This window comes from Amphiprion ocellaris, chromosome 5, assembly GCF_022539595.1.
Source record: "Amphiprion ocellaris isolate individual 3 ecotype Okinawa chromosome 5, ASM2253959v1, whole genome shotgun sequence".
Taxonomy (NCBI): Eukaryota; Metazoa; Chordata; class Actinopteri; family Pomacentridae; genus Amphiprion; species Amphiprion ocellaris.
The window spans coordinates 185,001-209,535 of NC_072770.1; the positions used below are offsets into that span (position 1 = coordinate 185,001).

Below are 24,535 nucleotides of genomic sequence, written 5' to 3' on the forward strand. Positions count from 1 at the left end.
CTGACCTTCCCTTTATCACTTCTGCCCTTAAACATTACTCCTGCTTCAAGAACCCTATGATCGCTTCCACCTTGTCTGCTTGGTGGAAAACGCTGGAAATCACAGGCTCCCAATTAAAACCCAGTATACTCTCCCCAATCTGGCACAACCCTGATTTTGCAAACAACAAAATAGTTCTTTATTTCAGCACATGGGCAGAGAGAGGAGTCACCCACCTCCATCACCTTCTTGATGATAACATACACTATATTGCCAAAAGTATTCGCTCACCCATCCAAATAATCAGAATCAGGTGTTCCAATCACTTCCATGGCCACAGGTGTATAAAATCCAGCACCTAGGCTGCAGACTGCTTTTACAAACATTTGTGAAAGAATGGGTCACTCTCAGGAGCTCAGTGAATTCCAGCATGGAACTGTGATAGGATGCCACCTGTGCAACAAATAAAGTCATGACATTTCCTGGCTCCTAAATATTCCACAGTCAACTGTCAGCTGTATTATAAGAAAGTGGAAGTGTGTGGGAACGACAGCAACTCAGCCACCAAGTGGTAGAACCACGTAAACTGATGGAGCGGGGTCAGTGGATGCTGAGGAGCATAGTGCCAAGAGGTGGCCAACTTTCTGCAGAGTCAATCACTACAGACCTTCAAACTTCATGTGGCCTTCAGATTAGCTCCAGAACAGTGCTTCAGCAGAGAGCTTCATGGAATGGGTTTCCATGGCCCAGCAGCTGCATCCAAGCCATACATCACCAAGTGCAATGCAAAGCGTGGGATGCAGTGGTGTAAAGCAGCCACCACTGGACTCTAGAGCAGTGGAGACGCCTTCTCTGGAGTGACCAATCACGCTTCTCCATCTGGTAATCTGATGGACGAGTCTGGGTTTGGTGGTTGTCAGGAGAACCATACTTGTGGGACTGCATTGTGCCAAGTGTAAAGTTTGGTGGAGGGGGGATTATGGTGTGGGCTTGTTTTTCAGGAGCTGGGCTTGGCCCCTTAGTTCCAGTGAAAGGAACTCTGAATGCTTCAGCACACCAAGACATTTTGGACAATTCCATGCTCCCAACTTTGTGGGAACAGTTTGGAGCTGGTCCCTTCCTCTTCCAACATGACTGTGCACCAGTGCACAAAGCAAGGTCCATAAAGAGGAGTTCTGGTGGGGGGTGGTAGGGGGGTTCTGGTGGAGGCTGGGGTAGGCAGGGTTGGGGCTTGGGTGGCGGGTGGGTCCTTGTGCCCTGGACCGCCTGGGTCGGTCTTGGCGCGCTGGGGGTGTTGGTAGCTGCTCCTTCTTGTTCTCCAGGTCCACGTGGTTCACAGTGGTACCAGTGGCTCTCTGGGGGCGCCGCCCTGTGGCTCCTGCGGCCCGGGGGGAAGGGGCGCCCTATTGGCTTGGCCCTGCCTTGCTGTGATTGCTGTTCTGGGCTTCGGGGTCCTTCACACTTGCATGTTTGATCAGGTCTTGCCAGCTCCTGTCAAGTCCTATTGTTGACAAATTATGGGACCCACCAGAATGTGCTGAGACTCTCTCCAGAGTCTCTATACTAAATTCATTCTGTCTTTCACTAGTATCCTCTTCCGGCCTATTCTATTCTATTCTGTCAAAACATCCACAATTATGGTGTTCAATACCATTTGTTTATTTATTTATTGAATCTCTTTTTTTTGTTTTGTTTTATTGATGGGCAATTAGCAGTCGGGAATAACACAGCACCTGACATTTTTCAATTGTGATAGCACTGCCTGTTAGTTCCTGTCCGTGTTTGTCCTGTTTCATCCTGTCCAGTCTTTGTTTCCCCCACACATCACTGAGGTGTAGCACTGCCCTCCCTGGCTCATAATAGGGAATTCTAATAAAGAATGTCTGCTTAGCTTTCAGGGAGGGCTGGTGATGGTCACACACATGCACTAAATATTAAAATATTTGGCTGCAAGACTAAAATATGCATCAATCTCATAAAATGTTGACACCCCTTTTGTGGAGTTCAACAATGAGAATAAATGCAGACAAATTAGGGGAAAAAAGAGACAAAGACTCATGTGCTAGAAGTCATTATGTACAAATTTTGTGTTCTGGGTGGTTAACAGTAAGGACCATTTGAATAGCTTTTCAGAAGTGTAACTATATTTTTCAGCAAAGTGAAATCCCTGCATCACTGCCTTCTAACAAGAATATGGAAGAATGTGGGTACACACTTGGAGAACTGAGCACATCATTCAGTCTGTCTGTGAGACACGAATGATTTAACTGAGCTGTCGCTCAATCAAGCCAACCAGCAGACATACAGCTCTTTGCATTAGGATCTCTCTTTTATTCAGAATGACTGCATTCAGCTGCATGCCTGTAGCACAAGATATTAACAGCAGTCTTAGTCTTACGTTACAACTGTCCTCTCGGTGTATATGTGTTCCTCTGCTCTTTAAATAGACCTGCTTGGACTGGGAGCTGCAGCTGCTTGGTTATGTCTAATGTGGTCCGATCCAGATGAGCCTTTAAAGGCTGCTGTCACTCATGATATATTTAGATTGAACCACCACTAGATTTTAGTCTCAGTTTAAACATATTTTTAAATGTTAGAATTCCCTTTCCAAGAATCAGTTTGTTGTTTTTATCCCACAATATTTTGCAGACTTTCATCAGATTTGTTGTCTCTGGAAAACTTCCTATCGCTACATCAGGCAGGTTATCCATGTAAGACATGTTATAGGCATATTACTAATAGATGGAATTACAATCAATCAGCCTAGTTTATGAACAAACATATGATTTCTCTGTCTCTCTCTCTCTCTCATTGGTGGTTTCTTTCCTCCCTCTCTCCCCCGTTCTCTCTACCATCCCACTCCTTCCCCCTCACTGGTCTCCCTTACTTTCTGCTTCAGTTAAGATATTTTTTCCTTCAGGTCAGCTGTTCTCACCTCTTGCCTTTATTGACATCTTTTATCCTTCACTTCTATTATTTCTACAGCGTTTCTGAACACATAAATTCTCTAAGTGTTTTTTGTCACCATGGCTGAAAGAAGTCGCCTTCAAATGAGAAGAAAAGAAAAAGAAGCTGCAGAAGTGACCAAGGATGTAAAGGAAGTGACGAATGAAGGAGAGAAGGCAGTGGAACATGGAGAGACCTCATCAGCTGAGGCATCGGCCACCAATGGTGCCCAGAATGGAGATCTTCAGGTGGAGCCGATGGAACTACCTCCGTTTGAAATCATCACAGGGTAGGTTCACCAGGTGTGATTAATGGAACAGTTTAATGACGATAAGGCTGGGTTCATGTTCATCCTACATTTACTTTATTTATAGTTTTTCTTGGGTAGACGATGCCTTCACTCTATCTGATTTTTGGATCCACCAACAGGACAGAGATGGTCCTCTGATCCACATGCTCTAGACTTGATGAGCCATCTGACATTTGCTGTGCAGATGGAGATCTGAACCTTTTCATTCCTAAACCAGAAACATCTCAGGACATACTGAATGTTAAAGCCAGCCACGCACCTTGACAAAACTGTGTAAAAATTACAATTGCTGACTTTTTCTGTGATGTAACATCTATGGTCACCTAGAATCAGACCTATAATCTGTATGTTTGATTCCCTAGCTTGTTTTATTCAGTTCAACATGTGTTGACCTTCCTCCCACCTGCATCCATAGCAGCACTGCTTCCACTGCTTCTCACAAAGGATCTAGTAACTGTTAATCAGCTGAGGAAGACCAGCATTATCATATCAGCTGCTTCAGGTCATGTGCTGCCCTACATTTAGGAGGGCTTCCCCTTCTCGCTGTTACATAACCAGCAGCCGCTGGCTCAGCCAAATCCAGAGTTCATCAAGCAGCAACATTTTCATCCAAACAGAGGCGCAGATAGACTCAATCACTGATTCTCAGTCTGAGCAATGTCTTCCCCGTTTGTTTTTAGAATTTCAGTGGTATTTTTTGGTGAGATACACAGAGTTCAGCAGACAGTTTATTTCTGTCTGATCTTCTCTACTGGTGACTCTTCAGTCCTTTAGCTCTTAGCTGCTGCTGGCATGCAGCCAACATGTCAGGATCTGAAGATCAGTGGTTGGATATTTTCTGCTATCCTGTTATGTTCCACAGATCAGCTAAAATGAAAGCTCCTCCTACTGACCAGTCACTTCTCTTGGAAAAATGTCATCAGCATTAGAAGTTCTAGCAGAGCTCAGAGTACAGATGGTGAGAGGAGAACATATGAGAGATATAATCCTACAGCAGAAACTGTTCAAACACTAAAGTCTGTTAGCCTGGTAGTGCTGAACTTAGAAGATCGTCAATAAGTCTATTTATCAATACATGTGATTTTATTCTTCTTTATTTGCTCCACTTTACACATACATTGTGTAATGGATGTTAACATTCAGGTTTTATTTAGCTTTCCCTCCTGCTTCAGCTACTTGAACTGTTTTACTTTTATTCTGTGTTTAAATGTTCATATTTCTCTAATATTATAGTTTGCTCTTTGTATGTCTCTCGGCTGCCCATTTCCACCAGTCAATTCTGCATCACTCTCACTATACTTGATATTTTCATCTATATACTGTTTGAATTTTACTACCAGCTATATATGTAGTATATTTAATGCCAGAGCCGTACATCATAGCAGTAAACTATGAATCAGTTTACATGTTAGCTTGTACTCTCTACCTCTTCTGTCCTTCTCAACCAGTCCGGCCAGCAGCAGATGGTTCCCCCACATAAAGAGCCAGGTTCTGCTCAAGGTTTTTTTCCCTGTTAAAAGGGTGTTTTCCTGCCACTGTCTCCTTAGGGCTGCTCTGGGGGTTCAGGCATATGGGTTCTGTAAAGCGTCTTGACACAATTTGACTGTAATTGGTGCTATATAAATAAAATTGAATTGAATGATGGATGGATAGATGTCCCTCTGGTGCCAGTAGACCTGTCCATGTCTATGATTGGTCATGTGAGACCCACTTCGCCTCTTTCATGAGAACGTGCTCATATCCATGTTCAGGTTGACTTACTGAGTTGATAGTCAGCTTCATGACTGCAGTTGGGAGTTTGACAGAAGCCAGGCAAGAAGATACCCTGGATATGTTGAACTTGTTTCATAGTCCAGACCAGATAAAGTTTTGTCCTAACGTGGAAATGCTCCAGCTGGGAATCACTGAATGTGTTCAATGTGGACAATAAATGGTAATTTTACTTGTAGAGCTAGAGGTACCCAAAATAACTTCTTCTATATGGTAACTCTTTGTAGATTTCTCCTACTATCCACAGGCCAAAAAAAGTAGGATACTTTGGTTTTATAACTGCCATTAAATGTATGTATTTCTACTGTTTATTTTCACAGTTGCATTCTCCCACAGTGTCCTGTTCTACAAGCTTCTGTCTAAACTGCTCAAATGCCCATTTGGACCTATATCTATACCCTGTCATTTTACACCGACCTTCTGATCATGGATAATGGATCAGCTGGGTTGGAAGTTTCAGGCTGGGGCAAGTATGAGTTCAGAAATGGAACTCCCATTGTAAGGGAGATATTAAGAACTTGGTTTCAGCACTGGTTCTGTGTTATCATCAGATCCACATAGGGAGTGTCAGGCAGAACACAACCTGAGGCCAGTTTATCCAGAGAACAGGAAGAAAAAAAGCAGACTTGGTTGATTGTTATTTACTTGCAGTTGTGGTTTTTCTATAAGGAAAGGAAATAATATATCTTAACTTAAATCTAAATACACAATCTTCCTCCAGTAAGACAACCATCACAAACAGAAATGTTAAAATGCTCTACAATCATGAGCTTATTCATAAACACCATCAATTACACATATTGCCGCTATGTAAACTTATTAAGAGAATTTCCTGGCTGACGTTTCATAATGAAACACTCTTGATATATAAACATGGACATGCTCTTATTCTGAAACCGGACGCCATCTGTGCACAGCGCAGCAGCAACTTAACACTCATAACGTCAGACGGAGAAAATTAACTTCTTCTCATCACATTCCTGACTTAATAAAGTACAGTTCAGTTACAGTTTGAGCCAAAGAATAAATAAAGAATATGAACATGACAACATCATTAATTAGACACAACATCACACATATTCCTTATGTGGTGAAATTTGAGTGTTAATCGTGCCTAATCAGACCAATTATGGTCCCGACAACACCACCTGAGAATTGCACCCAGGAAATCCTAGCTCAGGTGTATTTCCTCTGTCATTAAACCAATTAAGGTCACATAGGTACCAATACCACAGGGGGTGAGACGTGTTCCAATTAAACAATTTTATTAAATCATATGAACCAAATAGAATAGCAAGAATATAATACTGTCACACACCAGTTGACATATGCTAAATAAAAGAATGGGCAACAAGGAATAAAAGCTGGGCTGGGACTTACCATGCAGCACGGTAACCAAAAAGGGGAGAGGAGTCCTCAGATGAATCACCTATGACACTGCAAATGCACACACACACACACACACACACACACACACACACACACACACACACACACACACACACACACACACACACACACACACACACACACACACACACACACACACACACACACAACCAAAAGAAAAAGGGGACAGTGAAGAACACACCACCACCTGGGATTAACTGTCGCAGTCAGCCACAGCACCTGACAACAGAGACAAATACACAAATTAATAAAACATGCCCAAACTAAACTGGTGTGACTTAAAGAAATATCTACACAACAAAAGAGAACAAAACAATAAGAACAAGTAATCAATCCATCAAACCAATATATGAACTAAAATAGACTTACAAAAAGAAAAGATTGTTAAGCCAACTAGTACAACAAAGTAAACCCAAAATACCAAAAGAAATTACTAAATGAGTTTCCAAATAAGATAACAGAAGGAAATAAAGTACCCAGATAACCCCTGAGGCCTTAAACTTTTTGTCTGCATCACTCGTATAGGCCAGGCAGGATCTAGAACAGCCAGGGACAGATCGGCCTCTGCAGAGCGAGCCCAGGCGCACTCAGCCGTGCTGGGCCACCACGTGATCGGCTCTGAGCTGGCAGCAGAAAAGAAAACCAAAGCAATATCAAAACCAAAGAAAACCAAAACAGCAGCACGGCTTTGAGTGGTGGTAGTGGACCGTTACGCCGGGCTGCTAACACACATAAAAAAAGAAATAAGTCTAAAGTTGAATAAATAAATTAAAATCAACCAAATTGGGTGGGGAGAACGAAATACATACCCGATGAGGAAGATATGAGCCGCGCTGATGCAGTTACAGCACAGCCATAGCGGGTCAGTAGTTCTATGCATCGCAGGACTGCAGCAGGTCACATGTCCCCCAGACCTTGGCAGTCAGCCACGCTGAAAGGAACGGAGATCGCAAGACCACCATGCGTAATCAAAACGGCAGAGCGCCCTGACGGAGATCACAACAGCAGAGCACACCAACGAATACGGATGCATCCAAGAACGCCGCCACGCCGAACCACAGCTAGGGTGACCAGATCTCAATAAACCAATTGTGGGACAAAGAGCATATTTGTGTGGGACAATGTGGGACACCTTACCTTACCAAAGCTGAGAGGGGGTCTCGCATGTACTGTGTCGCTTCACGTCATATTCCCCACCGTGTGAAACGGAAAACGAACTCTGGCAAACTTCACAGAAAACTCTCTGAGAATCACCTTGCACTGGCTTCACCCAGTGATATGTAGTTTCCAGTCTTTGTTGAAGCTGCATCTCCTCTTCTTTGCTGTACTTTCCATTATCTCCGCCAAAATTCATAGTTTAGTGTTTGTGTCTGCTTTGCGGTGTGTCGCGACCGGTCGCGACTGGCACAATTTACGGCAACTGACAACAAGGTGCGGCAGCAAGACACTTGCCATGTTTACATGAGACCTTTAATTCCTCTTTAATTCGGAATTAAAGTTAATTCCGCTTTAAAATCTCTTTGTAAACACTTAATTCCAAATTAAAAAGTTAATTCCGAATAAACTTAATTCCGAATAAACTACCTGGTTTATTCCGATGTTAATTCCGAATAAACTAATTCCTGTGTACGTTCTATTCATGCATACAGTTAATTCCACTTTAGTTAATTCCGGTCATTCTGCACATGCTTGGCTCCTCACGTAGCGATGACGTAGCGACGTACACAGCTTGGTCTTCTGCCTCCCTTCTCCGGTATTCTATCTCTCTTCTCCTTCTCAAGTGACGCAACAGAAGTAGTACGCCATTGTCGAGTTGCTGTTTCAAAACGACAATAAAAAGCAAAGCGAAAAGCGTCCTTATTAGTTGTTCCTCCATGTTGTTGGGGAAAAGAAATGCCGTGGCAAATGGAGTTTGTTTTCTTCCGGTAAACAGGGATACGTCACGTCCACTCCCTGTCCAATCAGAATCTTTTCCAACGCTCAAGCGTTAAAGCGGAATTAAGGAAAGGATAAACGTGCAGTCCATGTAAACCTTAATTCGGAATTAAAATTTCCATGTAAACACAAAGCACAAAACTTTAATTCCGAATGAGTTAATTCCGAATTAATAATTCCGAATTAAAAAACTTCATGTAAACGTGGCCAGTGACAGGTTAATCTGGTCGTGATCGCACATTGCGCTGTTTGTCTGACATAGAAAAAAGCCAGATAAAAAACAAAACTCCTAGCATCTGTCCTTTAGAGTTTTAACTTTTGAAAATTATAGCTGCCAATCAAAATGCGGGACAGCGTCTCAATGGGTGGGACGTGGAAAAAGGGATGAAAATGCTGTGCAGTTCCGCACAAAGCGGGACACTTGGTCAACCGAACCACAGCCACCACGGGAGCAAGCAGGAAGCAGAAGACGGGCAACACCACTGAAACGCAGCTGGCTATAAAGGGCGCATAGTACTGCCCAGCAATCACGGTACACGCACCGCTGGCACGACGCACAACAGCGGCCAGGAGGGACACACAACCTCTGGTCACACTTACAAAATACTCACTCTCTCATTCTAACGGAGGGGTTCTCTACAGACTGTTGACTCATCAATCACCCATTCCTCTGTCTATAACCCTAATATTCATAAGTTTGGGGCCTTTTCTACAGCCCTGTTTAGACCAGCTGTACCATGATTCCACTGACTACTGATAACTTTTCAGTTTTTAAACAGATATGAAGACAGCAGCATTACTTTGAAAGATTTAAATAAATCTGGAATCTGTGAGTGGGTAAGTAGCTTTCCAGTTTGATGTCGTGAAAATTCAGATCAGTAATTACTGTGAGATTTTGAGTCTCTGTTGCAATGTGGGAACATTAAAAAAGTAAAGGAATGTCTGCATTAAATTAGGCACAGCTCCTCTCAGATCCAATCCAATCCAATCTAGCTTGATTTATATAGCACTTTAAACAACCACAGATTGAACCAAAGTGCTGTACATCCAGAACAAGACAAAGAAAATCAGGAATACACAATAGAAGCACTAAAAACAAATAAAATGCAAAAATACACAAAAGCACTAAAAACAAATAAAATCAGAAACACACAATAAAAGCACTAAAAACAAATAAAATCAGAAACACACAATAAAAGCACTAAAAACAAATAAAATCAGAAATACACAATAAAAGCACTAAAAACAAATAAAATCAGTGTCTCATGCTGGATGGAAAGCCAGGGAGTAAAAGTGTGTTTTAAGATGAGTTTTAAAGATGGACAGTGAAGGGGCCTGTCTAAGGTGCAATGGCAATTTATTCCATAAAATTGGGGCAGCCACAGAGAAGGCTCTGTCCCCTCTGAGCTTCCATTTAGATTTGGGTGTGCATAGGAGCAGCTGATCAGCTGACCTAAGAGACCGGGCAGGAGTATAACGGTAAAGTAGCTCAGAGAGCTACCATAAACAAATCAATGAGGTCTTAAGTTACATTCGACTGGAAAGGCAAAAAAGGTAAAATTTTAAAAAGTATTAGCAAATATTGGACTTAATTACGAGTGGAATAATCTGACACTCACGCAGCACTGCCTCACAGTGAGAGCTGACAACTCCTTGTGCAAGTTTTTTTTGCCCTGTAAGAACCACATGAAGACAATACAAACAGTAGGTTTTAAATCAGAGAGGGATCACCAGCTAGCTGTTAAGATGGAAGCGACACACCAGTGAGACTTCAGTGTAAGCATCAGGAATGCATAATTACAGAGGAATTAGAAGTTTTCTGTTTTGGGGAGGCAGCTTTGAACAAAAAAAATAAGTCCTACTTTTCGGCAATTAAACCCCGTTAAAGATCAGGAACTGAACACTGCACTGTCTGTCAGTGTAACGGCAGCCGGAGGTGAACTTTCCTTTCAGACTGCTGCCTGCACAGCAAAAAGTGGAGTGTTGATTCAACTCCCACAGAGTTAATTTTAACACTTTTTCAGGGTTTATATAGCTCCACACTCTACAGAGTTAAATTAACACTTTCAAAATAGTTAATCATTTAACACTGGGTCAGAGTTACTTCTTTAACTCACCAAACAGGGTTAAATTAACACTGAGCGATTTATCATTAACACTGAGCCAGAGTTCCTTTTTAATTCACTAAACTGGGTTAAATTAACACTAAACAATTTGAAAAATAACTACTTTTTATTTAGGTAGTTCTAATCTCCAATATCTATGTAATAATTTAATATAACTTTAATACCATAATTAAAATGACATAATTGACAATGAAATAATTCCAAGAAAAATACATTTTCAAAAACATTTATTTTGAGGCTTTTCTCCCATGCAGTCAATTAAAACATAATAAATGAAGGTATAATGTACAAGCTTTCATCTGTAGCTCCATATGAGCTTTGAATACCAAAGGGTTTGTGACATTTAAGTTCAGTTGTTTAACTGCTGACTGCTGGGATAAACTTTCTTACACAAAAAAACATGTCAGCATTTTGCTCACAATGCCTTCAAGAGATTGCCTTGCCTTTAACTCAGGGTTGTGACAAGTATTTCCTGGTTAAGGAGTTTGGCTCTCATGTCTCGAACTCTTGGTGACTCCTTCATTTTTCCCATATCTATATTATAAACTGTTGTCTGCAGAAAGGTGTAGAAATTCACGTGCCCCATCATAAGACACATTGAACACAAAATGAGCTTTAAAAAGCTCATCAAATGCCCCAAGGGAGCGGTTTGCCTGGCAAGGGATGAGACGCTTGTCCATGGAGATGTAGAAGCTGTCGATGTTCCTCTTCTGGCGACCAACGGCTAGGAGGTATGGCTGCTGGCCCTGCTGATTCCGAAGATGCTCTTCCAAACTACAGCAAGACTGGGGTTTACACAAGGACATTGGACATTAGACACAGGAGTAAGTCAGAGAAAATAGCATTACAGAAATGAATACAAACATCCTATGTTTAAGTAAACTCGCCTACAATTTGTTTCATCCATCTCTTTGCCACTTTTACACATGATAAAAACTAATAAATATTAAATTACCTTGTGAAAGACAACAAGTTTCTGAACTGCATCAGAGGCGCTGATTTTTGGAGACTTCGGTCCCCCTGGTGGTGGCGGAAGGAGATATAACAGCAACAAAACGGAGGCCATCTCTTTATCATAAGCTATGGACAAAGAACAGACAAGAATGAAGTAACTGCAAATACTTAGAAATGTATTCTTTGAATCCTTTGAGATTTTCAATTGAAACGAGATTAGAATAAAGAGCATTTTCCTGTAGAAAGCATGTGAATGCTGAAGGCTGAACGCCACTGTTGCAACAAGGATTAAAAGCATAAAGCTGGAAAAGGAATGGTTTGTAAAGGGCTAAAAGCAGTTACAATGTTGAAAAGGCTGAAGAAAATTTAAAAAATCCAACATGTTTAGAGTTGAAATGTGCTGCAATAAATTGTAAACTGACAGCTAAAGGAAGTTGGTGGTGAAGCAATAGCTGAGACTAATATATGCCCCTAATAATCTGATTTAAAACACCTGCCCTCAAGTGTTGCCATGGTGATTTTAATGATTTAGATTTTACTATTAATTATCAACTAACGACTGACCTTAAGCATTCACACTAACTAGTAGACAGTATACTTCAATGATCTTGAAGTCATTCACCTTTTTTTCTTATTCATAAAAAAAAAAGATTTACACAGAACAAAAAAAAATTAAGTGATAAAAATCAATTGGTCTTAATTGATTAGAGTATTGGACTGTAACTGCTTATAGCAAATTCTATAGAGCAAAACTCACTTGTTGCCTCATCACTTCCTGGTGGAATCTCTGCTGACTGCACCAACTGACGCAGCTCTGGTGTTGAGGCGAGCTGCTTGGCCTCTTTGATGACGTTACACCTGAAGACCGGATCCCATTTCTGAAGCAGCCTGGTGGATACCTCATCATCAAACAGGAGAGTGAAGTCTTGATTCACCTATGAGAAAGAAAATATACTACTACCACATTCAGCACAAAATTTCAAGTCATTCTCAACATACCACTGCATACTTACCAATCCTTTTGTATCCAGGAATCTTGGGAAGATGGACAGGATATCAAGACTTTTGTCAGGGTCATTGATAAGGTTCTGATGATACTGAAAGGTCTCTCTCATCTTTTGGAGAATTAAGGAAGTGTCTGTTGTATGGTTGAGCAAAGAGATGGCCTCCTGGCAAGCATCTCCGTCAAGCTGCTTCTCAACAACAATGGATCTTTGGAAATTAGGGCCCCCTGAAGAAAAGAACCCACAAACTTTAAAGAAAATAAGCCCTAGTTGCAGATCAGATAGGTAAATGCAAACAGAATAATATAATTACAGTAGGTACAAGAAAATGTTAATGAGAACATTTATCTAGTTTGTGGACAGTTACTTCCTTACGTCAGACCTACAAACTCTACAGTAGTGAAAAAGGTGACAACATATAAAACTAAAACCCTCTTCATTCACTTCTACTACACTGGTTGACATAAGAAAGGTGACTGTAGCCAAAAGGTGACCAGTTTGCAGTTGTGTTACCTCCTCCTCGAGAAAAGCCAGTGCAGCTATTTGGAGGTGCAGATCCTCGTCGAATCTTTCTCTGGATTGTCTTCAGACGCTAAGAAATGTATCCTGTGCTGCTTGCAGCATCATAGAAGTGTTCCTAAAATGGAAATACATTCACAATTAATGTGTTGTCACTCATAAGAAATCTCAGAATTCAAATGTCCCCCGAACCCAACAACCCAAAACATAAAAATTATGTCAACAAAGAGTACAATGATGACTACACATACGTAGCCTTTCTTGGAGTGTGGGTCTTTGAGGGACGGGAACACCGTCACTATCCCAAGAGCGTACTCTTCTCTAACAGCTTTGGTGGGGAGGTGCCTGAGAAGAGAGATTAAATTGGCATTATTTATGTAATGGCTAAGCAGTTACTTGTTTTTCTTTTTTTTTTTGAAAGAGCGTACACAAATACAACACATTTACCCGTGTTTATCAATCATGTGGGCCACTATTATATTAACCAGTTTTCTTCTGGTAGCATCTGTAAGAGTTTGTGTTGTGTGATATTCTTCGAGGACCTCTTCACCACCTGAACTGGTTCCAAGTACAGCTTCGATCAACTTAAGGAAAAAAAAACAGAAAGAAGCCAAAAATTGTGATAAACAACAGAATTCCAAATGTTGACATGAAAAGAAATCTGTGAGAACTGAGCTTTGTTGCAACCTTTTTAGCAGACGCTGCATTAATTGTGCCTTCAATTCTTGATTTCTTCCTAGGGACCTCATTTAGAAGTATAGTTGATGCACTTGCACTTGAACTGAAGCTCGAGTCAGACCACTCAGATGGAGAGGACAAGGCGCAATCGGAAAACTCTAGAAGGAAAAAAAACAATTTTGTTCTGTGTGGTGTAGAAAAGGTGATGTGGCTAAGGGTTTTGCATTGTTGTTGCATTGCAAAAGTGAATTACATTAATTCCACATTATACTCCAAATGTATTATTCTGTAGACTAATAGATTTGAGAAAAAAAAGAATACAGGTTACACCATTTGACATTGGATTGCCTCATGTCATTGACCCCTTTACATTTCTCATCATCATTTGAGAAAACTGTTAGAACCACACTGCCTTGGCTGACAAGGTCACTGAAAATGTCTTCATCAGCTTCTGTCCCTGTCGCATCTTTGTACACTACTTTTGCATCAGTTGGCAGGAAAAATCTCTCGATGACTGGAAAAGATAAGATACATCTGAGAGCACCTTTTAAGCCAGCACTGTTCTTACTTCACAAATGATTTCACATTTAATAAACTAATCCACCACTGTATGATTAAACAGACTTGGATAAAATCCCCTACACAAAATTCATTCCCTCTTCAGTCCAAATTCTAAAAACAAACCTTTTTCATGGAACCGCATGAAATCCAACTGTCCATCGACATCATCCACCTTCACATACTTCTGCTGTTGGCAGTACCGAACCTGGACCAGCATTTTGCTGAGACATACAAAAAAAAACCCCAAATAAATGAAAATTACAGTAATAAGCATTTGACAGTAAACAACTGAAGCAATTCAAGCTAAAATTATTAAAAACACATATAAACACAGTAAGCCAGTATCGGCCATGCTATACACTGTAAACAGCATTGAAGCTTTTGACACACATGCAGTGGATTCCAGAATGAGGCTGTATGTGTGAACCATGTAGCAGTCAAGGCAGTCAATGGTGTAAACACTAAGTCTGCTAAATGTTCAGGTGAGCCTTCCGTAAAAGAGCGGGTAATAATCTGAAAGAAAGAGCGAGCGGGCATGCTAACACCGCTAGCATGCTAACACTGCTAACATGACTATTCAGACTTACCTCCTTCACTGGAGGTTTACCAGCTGACGACTCACTCTGAAGCTGAAGAGCAGCACTATTTGACCTACCAGAGGTGGATTATAATTAGTTACCACAATATTTATTTACCTCTGCAAAGTGGTGTAGTGATTGAGTAAAGCTAGGTTGCTTTATAAAATGCAATTATACTTGAGTAACTTGAGTTGTGGCTGCCCATGCTGTTAAGTCCAAAACAACACACAATAACTAACATTAACTTTGCTAACTAATTTGTTTTACACGACTTCAGACATATATGAGACTTGGTAAATTGCAATGAAAACGCAGGAAACCGCGTGTTAATGTCTAACTGTTAGCTAAAATAAAAAACATTTAAAAACTAGCTAACGTTAATGTTAAACACATTAGCATTAACTGTTCAGTTACCGAACTTCAGTACCAGCGACACAAAAGCTTAGAAAAGTAGCATAATTCTCCGTAGATTTTTCATTTTAAATACTGCGTTTCATTTAATATTACTGTTCCCATAATTTCGATTTACTGAATTTACCGTGTGTGTAAAACTCTTTCCAAAACTGATCCGTCCGTGAAACCAGCGGCAGCCGCAGAACATGGAAGACACGCAGCTGAGCAGACGATTAATTGACGCACGGGGTTTACGAGGGCTGAAGCCCAGGGGCCTTAACTTTTTTTTGCTTGGGCTTGGCTAACTCTGTGAAATAACTCCAACACTGAACACCATTTGAATCAGAATGTGTTAAAATAACACTTTGAGAGTTGAAATCAACTCTGATATGTTTAACCCTGAAATTTCAACACTCCAATTTTTGCTGTGTGGGGAGCACAAAGCAGGCATTACTGCAGAAAACAGAAACTTTGCATAAAGACTGCTGAGAAAGTCTGCAGCAATGTTTGAAATGACTGGATTCCAGGAGAGAAAGAAAGTGTGGACTGGTTGGCCTGGGGAGAGGATACTTTAGGATAATTTAGGCCTCAAACTTCAAGTAGCATCATTATTTAACATTCTACAGGATGAAACTGATGTTTAAAGTTGTGAGTTATTTTAAACTACAGTCAACTGCATCAAGAATGCCAGTGGACAGCCCAAAATAATCTATCTATCTATCTATCTATCTATCTATCTATCTATCTATCATCTGTAATCTATCTATCTATCTATCTATCTATCTATCTATCTATCTATTGTAGTATCTGATCTGATATGAGTTCTGATAGTTGTTGACCATAAAGTGACCTTTTCACTAACAGATGGTAGTAAGTACTGAGGTATGTGTTTTAGGCTCCAGAAATCCTATGCTTTGTTGACATTGGGGTCCACTGTTAACCTACAGCTGACCTGTGACCCTTAGGAATGCACAGAAGGGGGTTTTTGTCTGAGGAGTTGTCACTCTTTAGTGGGGTTGTAGACCAGATGCTGTAATTCTATCCTTTACCAGAGGGTATAAAAGCAACCTGACTTCTTTGTTCAAGTGGGATTTTCATATTGGCTGGGAAACTCTCCACAGGCAGACCATGGTGCCTGTTCAGATGCTGTCCTTTTCAAGTAATAAATTATATTATAAAAGTAACAGTGTCAATGGACGTTTTCTTCAACATCTACACATCCTTGAGGTTTAAGAGAAACTACGACAAAAAGATCCAATCGAGAAGCTGCTTCGGACACCGTGACGTCTTTCGGTGGGAACTTGAGAGGGAACTTATTTACGATTGAATATAATCATTATATCCCCAGTTCTATGAACCGACCTGCTACATGTAGGCTATTCACATAACAGGGTTTGTGGCCAGAGCTACCTGCCTCCCAGAGGGCTTTGTCCAAATCTGCGGCTTCCCTTGTCATCCTCATTCCTCTTCTTCTCAAACTCCATTTCTTTTAGGCCTCTTTTCCTCTTCTTCACTTGGTCTCTCTTCATTTTATCTCTTCCTCTCTATATTTTCACTTTGCCAATTGACCTCTGGGCCCAAAGGTAAAATCCACTCTGTCCTCTTTTTTTTCTAAACACCAATTCGACTACTCAAAAGCCAACTTTCACTTAAAGCATCTAATTTACACGTCTTACCCTTAACAAGATTCAGGCCTGTCTCATTAAACTTGCATGGTTATTTAGCTTGCTCCATCGTTACTAGTTCTGCTATTCTACATTTACCCCTTTAACTTCTATTACTCTTCTCTACTCTATTGCTGCAGCATCATCTCTCTTCACTTCTAAACTCTCTCTCTCTATACTTTTTCTCTCATTAACCCAATAAACTCCTTTTCTGTCAACTCAACTTTTATCTATGAATAAACCCCCCAATTTAAACCAAACGCTATCGTAAACCTCAACACATCCTGGCATATGCACACATGATCCTTTACAGTGCAGCCAAGCACCCCCAGCTTCCACGCACTAACCAGCACCCCACATTGTGAGAGAAACATACTCACTCTTCTCTCTCTGACCAGTCCTTTTCTCTTCTCCTTCTCTGAAGTGGTGGAAAAGTGCGCTGGAGCTGTCGGTGACCTCAAAGGAGACCACAAACTGATCCCATCCTCGTCGCCACCTTTTGTCGTAGTTTCTCTTAAACCTCAAGGATGTGTAGATGTTGAAGAAAACGTCCATTGACACTGTTACTTTTATAATATAATTTATTACTTGAAAAGGACAGCATCTGAACAGGCACCATGGTCTGCCTGTGGAGAGTTTCCCAGCCAATATGAAAATCCCACTTGAACAAAGAAGTCAGGTTGCTTTTATACCCTCTGGTAAAGGATAGAATTACAGCATCTGGTCTACAACCCCACTAAAGAGTGACAACTCCTCAGACAAAAACCCCCTTCTGTGCATTCCTAAGGGTCACAGGTCAGCTGTAGGTTAACAGTGGACCCCAATGTCAACAAAGCATAGGATTTCTGGAGCCTAAAACACATACCTCAGTACTTACTACCATCTGTTAGTTAAAAGGTCACTTTATGGTCAACAACTATCAGAACTCATATCAGATCAGATACAACACTATCTATCTATCTATCTATCTATCTATCTATCTATCTATCTATCTATCATCTGTAATCTATCTATCATCTGTAATCTATCTATCTATCTATCTATCTATCTATCTATCTATCTATCTATCTATCTATCTATGCCATTTTTATAAATTAAAAACAGCTGTGCATCTGTAACCCCCCTGGCCCGGCAGGTGTCAGGTGGGGTGTGTTTATAAATCCTGTCTGTATGTGTAAACAAAGAGACACACGTTTTAGCTTCCATTCAGCTCGGCAGCAGGATTTATTCTGCTTTCTTGAACAAGAAATAATGACACAAAATATTCTATTAATTTGGAAATTACTCAATAATACCAGATGTATAGACAGTATTCTGAATCTGACATAAACAATTGTGGGCTTCAGAAAACAAATGCAAAACATTTCTCCATACAAACTTGTCACGGTCACTTACATATTCTTTGAATTCACTCCAAATTACACACGAAACAACATTTAAACTAACAGTGTCAAACTTTACTGATTCTGTGTTAGCAACTTACTTAGCTTATTAGCAACAGGTCCGCTAGCCTAGCGTGGTCGCATGCGACAAAACAGCTATATCTCTACCCATAACTTCGACAAAACTCGACTCTAAACATTGCACATTATATCCAAGAATTCACAACACAATATTGCCCTTATTCTGGGGTACATGCATATGGTTTTGAGGAATATAAACCCACCTGTATGTGTAAACAAAGAGACACACGTTTTAGCTTCCATTCAGCTCGGCAGCAGGATTTTATTCTGCAGCAAGTGCCTCAAGGCAGTTTTATGCTTCCTCTCTGGCACTATGCGCCATCTAGTGACCTGGTTTGAAAATTGCTTTGACACAGAAATCAGTAATGCACCATGAAATTAGTTTTTTTTTTACATACTTAGACACAGTGAAATAGTTTTTAAAAAATTTTCTATATAAGGGTATCTGTTTTTAAACACATTTATTAACATAACATTTTTAGCAATTAGCTGTCTTAGTCTCAATGACTTTTTAATCTTTTCTTATGACATATTTAACCTTTTAACTGTATTCCCATTCATCTCTAAGATAAACATTTTTTAACCCCTTTACACTCTCCCCTGCTTTTTTGAATGTCTCCTGACATTTTGCTATGTTTAGTAGTTGAGTTTATGACAGATTAGTAAGCTTGGGTGAAGCAGTTGTAGTAGTAAGGAGGTGGGTAATTGAGGTATGACAGTGGAACAGCACTGAGATTACCTGTGGTAGGGTAGCCTGACAGGAGCGAGTTTATCCCTGCATTCCACTGCTGGTAAAGTGGCTGTCCCAGTGTGCCATAGGTGAACACTTCCTTTGGTTTGACTGTCCGTTGGGATCTCCTCACTGTCGGTGTTTCCACTCCCTGTTCTCCCTCTGCTTCACGTTTCCTTGTGATCTATCTTGTGCATCTTCCTCCAGTATGACATCCTGAAGAGTTTCATTCTCCCCTTGTGGCACGTTTTCCCCTGGTCCTGGTTGCCTGTTTCCTCTCTAACAGCGGGATGAAAGTCACGGGCTGTGGCACTTAGCCTTTGCTCAGTCTGAGGACGCTGCACTGGTTGATGATGCTCTGTCTGTTGAGGTCTCATCAATCTGTAGCATGGAACTGGTTGGTAAGTGTACTCCTCACCAGAACTTTCTGTGTTTTTCTTCTGGTGTGTCAGTAATAGCCTGTTTTGTTTCTTAGGCTTCCCTTTTCTTTTCTGGGTTGGTGCTGGGAGTGTCTCTTCCAGGGGTAGTTCATTAACTGGAAGGAGAAGGTTTCTGTGGAGTACACGCAGAGTTTTGGGTCCCTTCTCAGGTTGAACTTTGTAAACTGGCCCTCATTAACTCTCTCCACAACACGATGCACCATCTGTTCCCAATACGCCTTCAAACTTCCCAGGACCTCCTCTCTCTGAAAGTTTTTCACCAGCACTCCGATCTCCTGGGTGAAGAACAGCACCCCCTAACTGTTCTGTCAATTTGGTTCTTACTTTTGGCTGAGGATTTTTTTCACTGTTTTGGGCTGCGATTTCATAAGCAGAACGCATTCTGTTTGCCCATTTCTGTGCGTATGCCTGCTGATCAGGGGACTCAGGCTTCTTCTGGGGTGGGAACAGTAAAGTCAACAGGTAAGCGCGGAGGTCGGCCATATAAGAGAAAAACGGGGGAAAAAGCTCGGTGGCTTCATGCCTTGTGCAATTATAGGCGGTACCACATGAGGGAGATGATCTTTCCACTGACTCTTTTTTTCCTCTTCCAGGGTACGCAGCATTTGGAGTAGCGTTGCGATTCAGCCCTCTCCACCGGGTTACCCCTGAGGGTGGTATGGTGTAGTCGCTGAATGGACCAATACCAGCCAACTGCTGTAATCTGTTGAACAAGCTGTTCTCAAACTCCTTCCCCTGATCATGGTGAAGCTTCTCAGGATATCCAAAGCGGGGAATGAAGTCCTGAAAAATCTTGTCGGCTGCCGTTTTACCTGCTTTATTTTTTGTTGGATACGCTTGAGCAAAGCGTGTGAAATGGTCGACTAGGACAAGTATATACTCATAGCCTTGACTTTGCTCCAAGTGTAAGTAGTCAATGCATACTAACTCGAACGGACTGCTTGTGGAGATGTGTCCCATGGGTGCTCTCTGGGGAAGACTGGGGCGTTTCTGTTTAAGGCAGACACATCTTTTGTTAACATAGTCTTCTATCTCATTCTGCATGTTGGGCCAGTAAAATCTCTCACGGGCAAGATGAGTCACTTTCTCAGCACCAACATGGCCCATGTCATTGTGCAGGCTTTTCAGCACAATGGCTCTCAACTTTTTTGGAAGGACAAGCTGCCTGTGTTGTTCAGTCTTTCGATAGAGAATGCCATCATCCACCTCAAGCTTATTCCATTCAAATAGCAGTCTTTTGGTCTCTTTCCTCATGTTTCTTTTGTCGCTTTTATTTGGAGTCCAGTTCTTAAGTTTCAGTGAGACAACTTCTGCAATGTCTGTGTCTTCCTGCTGTGCCACATACATGTCTTCTGGTGCAACACCGGAAATATTCTCAGGGGTCACAGCATCCACATGTGCAACGCTAAGCTGCAGGGCGGCAACCCAAGGTACATCACTCTCTTGAGCTGCTTTGCTGCCCCGCCATATTGTAGAGACAATCTCAGGTGAGATAATCTCTGTGTGTTCTTTCATGCCATCCTGAAGTTTCAGTGGATACCTTGACAATGTATCTGCATCTGTGTTCATCTTCCCTGGCCGGTATTTGATATCAAAGTGGAAATCAGCGAGCTCACCGACCCATCTGTGTCCCACAGCATTTAATCTGGCAGTGCTGAGAATGTAAGTTAAAGGGTTGTTATCGGTGTACACTGTGAATGTTGGGGCGTAATACAAATAATCCCTAAACTTATCACAGATGGCCCATTTGAGAGCCAAGAACTCAAGTTTACCGGAGTGGAGGTGGTAATTTCTCTCAGCAGGTGTTAGAGTTCTTGAGCCATAACCAATGACCCTTAACTTGTTTTCTTGACGCTGGTATAACACTGCTCCCAACCCTTCATTGGACGCATCGGTGTGCAGTACAAATGGACAGTCGAAGTTGGGGTAAGCTAGGACGGGAGGGTGAGTTAGCATTTCCAACAACTTCGCCACAGCATCCCTGTGTTTTGCTTGCCATATGATGGGTGTTTTGGATGGAAGCTGCCCTTTATCTGCCTTCCTGGCCCTGACTGTACTTTTGCCAGACTGACTCTGAGTGTCATCTTTAATGTCATTTGGTTTCTGCAGCAGTTCAAACAATGGTTTTGCCAGTCGGGAGAAGTCTTGGATAAAGGAGCGGTAGTATCCCAGAAATCCCAACAGGGACTTGACATCTCCAACAGTGCAGGGTTGTTTGTCTTTAAGTGCCATCACTGCTGCCAAATCCTGTGGATCAATCTTTACTCCTTCTCCAGACACCAGCCTGCCAAGGTAACGAACCTCTCTTTTGAACAACTCACACTTGGTGGGTCTCAGTTTGATGCCATGTTCCCTCACGTGGCTGAGAACTTGTCTGAGGTGATGTATGTGGTCCTCAAAGGACGCTGAGTAACACAACACATCATCAAGGTATGGAGCACAGCATTCGTCTCGAATACCTTCCAACACGCTTTCCATACACCTCTGGAAAGCTGCAGGGGCATTAGTTAAACCAAAAGGGATACGGACCCATTCATACAACCCCCATGGTGTGCTGAAAGCTGTGAGATGTCTGGATTCCTCACTCACGAATCCTTGGTGGTATGCACTGCCTTGATCGAGTATGGAGAACCAGGTGTTGCCCCCCAAACTGTCAAGCAGATCCTGGATTCGTGGCAATGGGTGACGATCTGGAATTGTTTTTCGATTCAGCCCTCGAAAGTCCACACACAGACGAAGACTCTGGTCCTTTTTTCTAACACACACCACTGGAGAAGAATATGAAGACACAGATTTGCGGATCCAACCTCTGTCCAAGAGATTTTGCACGTACTGTTTTACCTCCTTGTACAGGGGTCTGGGTATGGAACTGTAGCACTTTTGAACAGGGTTATCATCCACAACATTGATCTTGAGTTGTAAGTTTGGTATACAGCCTATGTCTCCTTCCTCCCTGGCAAACACATCAGACTCCTCAAAAAGCATCTGGCGTACCACTTCCTGCTGTTCAGGATCAAGATGTTCTAAACTGACAGGAGGGTGCCATTTTTCTTGTGTATGTGAGTCTGTTGAGCTGCTTGTTCTTTCACTGGTGTCGCCTACTGAATTAACCTGTGTGGTGCACAAGTGAGTGTCTTCGGTTGACTGTGCTGACTGCTGGGGTAATGAACTAAATGTTACTGGCCTGCTGTCAAGGATTTCTTCTATATGGCCTAAGACTAGTCTTGGTGGCAGGAAAATGTCATGCTTGGTAGAGTTGCTGACTGGTATCTTTACAGTTTTGAAAGCACCACAAGGTACATCAACCAATGAAGGAAACAGCTCCAGCCCCTCAGGTAGGGCAGTCTCGAAGTCAGGTTCAAATAACATTGTTCCTCCCTTTGGCCATGTTCGGATATGACACTTCGCCTCACATATTTGGCCACTTGGGACTGTGAGACCTCTCTTTCCTACTCTGATGGTGTTATTAGCAGGTTTTCCTTGGGCTGGGGTCTCACTGATGACAGCAACCATGGTTTCAGCAGTATCTCTGTGGAGCTGTAACGCTTCCGCCAGTAAGTCACTCAGACTAACACTTCCTGGCTGCTCAAGACTCTCAAGGATGATTTCTTCGATTACATTGAACCCCAATAATAGTCCACTAACACAGCTCTGACTCACTAACATGGGCACATTAATGGCAACTTGACCATGTTCTGCACTTTTGATTTCCACTAATATTTCAGTCCATCCTTCAAAGGGAACATCAGTCCCATTAGCTGCTGTGATTTTGAGTGGATCATCTTGCACAAGATCTTGAAGTGGCCGGATCTTAGCATTTGGTAAGTTTTTTGTTAGCCATGATTTTTCTAGGATAGTAACTTGTGCTCCACTATCCAGTAACATGTCAGTCTTCACACCATTAAGATAACAGGAGAGCTTACATTTTTTTCCAATCAGTTTTGCTATACGACTTCCTCTTGTTATTCTGTGCTGTAATGGTGGTTGGGCTTTGACTGAAGTGGTGTAGTTTTTGTTGATCACTGTGACATGGGACTCTGGCTCTTGGTTGGTCACTGGTGGTCCCTCCCCAGTGACCTCATCTCGTTTCCCATGAGCTTAGTCTTTGACAGGCAGCCCACAGCTCTGTGTCCCTCTTTACCACACTTAAAACAATGGTGACAGCTTGTAGCGCCTTGGGCTGCACATTGCTTACATTTCCCCCTGGTGGCAGAGTTGGATGGTTGCACTGTACTTGCTAAGTTAACTTGTGCTGACTCTGGAGCACTTGCCACAGGGGTGAGAGCCTTCTCTATCGTCTTAGCCAAGGCGGCGACATTGGCTGTTAGTTCATGTATAGCTGTGCGGTTTGCCTGTACCTCTGCTTGGGTTTGAAGAACACTGGCTTGGACTTCCACTGAAGGCTGGACTACATGTCTGTCTGCTTGCTGAGTGGCATTAACTGCAACTGTTTTAGCTTTGTTTGTTTGACCAAGGCGTGCCTGTCTCGCGACCTCTTCCCTAACTGATTTGGTAATAATTTCAAGTATAAAGTCATCAGTTACACTTGTGTTGGTCATAACAGGTTTAAGGTCTCTCCTAACATATACATATTTCTCACTTATTCCCTGATATAGTGAATGAAGGAATACTCCACTCACAAGTTTGCTATCATACTGAAACTCTGAACTACCTTGCTGAGAAGCAAACAGTATTCGTTGTTTCAGTCCCATGAGTCGGTACATGAACTGTTGTGGAGTTTCTCTTTCCTGTTGTCTAGCATTGCTAAGCTCCTGGAATAACTCTGCACTACTCTTGTCACGTAAGTGTGCTCTCAGAAAACGTTTGAGCTCAGCTACAGTTAACCCCTCTTTTGTCATAAGCATGTCTTTGAATGTACCAGGCTTGATTATTTTTAAGACAGTACGAATAACTTCTGCCTCAGTGAAATTCTCAGCTAGCCCTTCTTCAATCTGTCTACACAGTGAGGTATAACTAACATCAGAGTCTGAGTCAGAAATCTGTCCACTGTATATTTTGAACTCTCTTCGAGGTAATAAAGCAGCAACATCTGTCAGCTTTATCACATCAGTCAC

General features: G+C 41.8%; 2 protein-coding genes and 1 pseudogene across 5 annotated transcripts in view; 1 reads left to right on the forward strand and 2 right to left on the reverse strand.

Moving 5' to 3' along the window:
* LOC111564440 (dihydropyridine-sensitive L-type skeletal muscle calcium channel subunit alpha-1) overlaps positions 1 to 7,765 on the reverse strand; it is an 86,164-nt gene extending 78,399 nt beyond the window's left edge. The window contains exons 1-4 of the mRNA XM_035945329.2: positions 7,553 to 7,765; positions 7,225 to 7,401; positions 6,892 to 7,038; positions 6,386 to 6,634 (exon numbers count right to left, since the gene is read on the reverse strand). Of these exons, the coding sequence (XP_035801222.1) occupies positions 6,386 to 6,388 (3 nt within the window). The 5' untranslated portion in view covers positions 6,389 to 6,634; positions 6,892 to 7,038; positions 7,225 to 7,401; positions 7,553 to 7,765. The remainder of the gene's footprint in view (positions 1 to 6,385; positions 6,635 to 6,891; positions 7,039 to 7,224; positions 7,402 to 7,552) is intronic.
* Positions 2,859 to 24,535, forward strand: part of apobec2a (apolipoprotein B mRNA editing enzyme, catalytic polypeptide-like 2a) — a 43,754-nt gene continuing 22,077 nt past the window's right edge. For 3 of the 4 annotated variants that reach the window (XR_004846848.2, XR_004846846.2, XR_004846847.2), the window contains exon 1: positions 2,859 to 3,214. Coding sequence is in view for 1 of the 4 variants with exons in the window: in XM_023264011.3 (XP_023119779.1) it covers positions 3,006 to 3,214 (209 nt within the window). In the remaining 3 variants the exon portion in view is untranslated. The remainder of the gene's footprint in view (positions 3,215 to 24,535) is intronic. The other variant, XM_023264011.3, reaches the window with a different exon arrangement.
* Positions 10,689 to 13,509, reverse strand: LOC118469872 (uncharacterized; annotated as a pseudogene).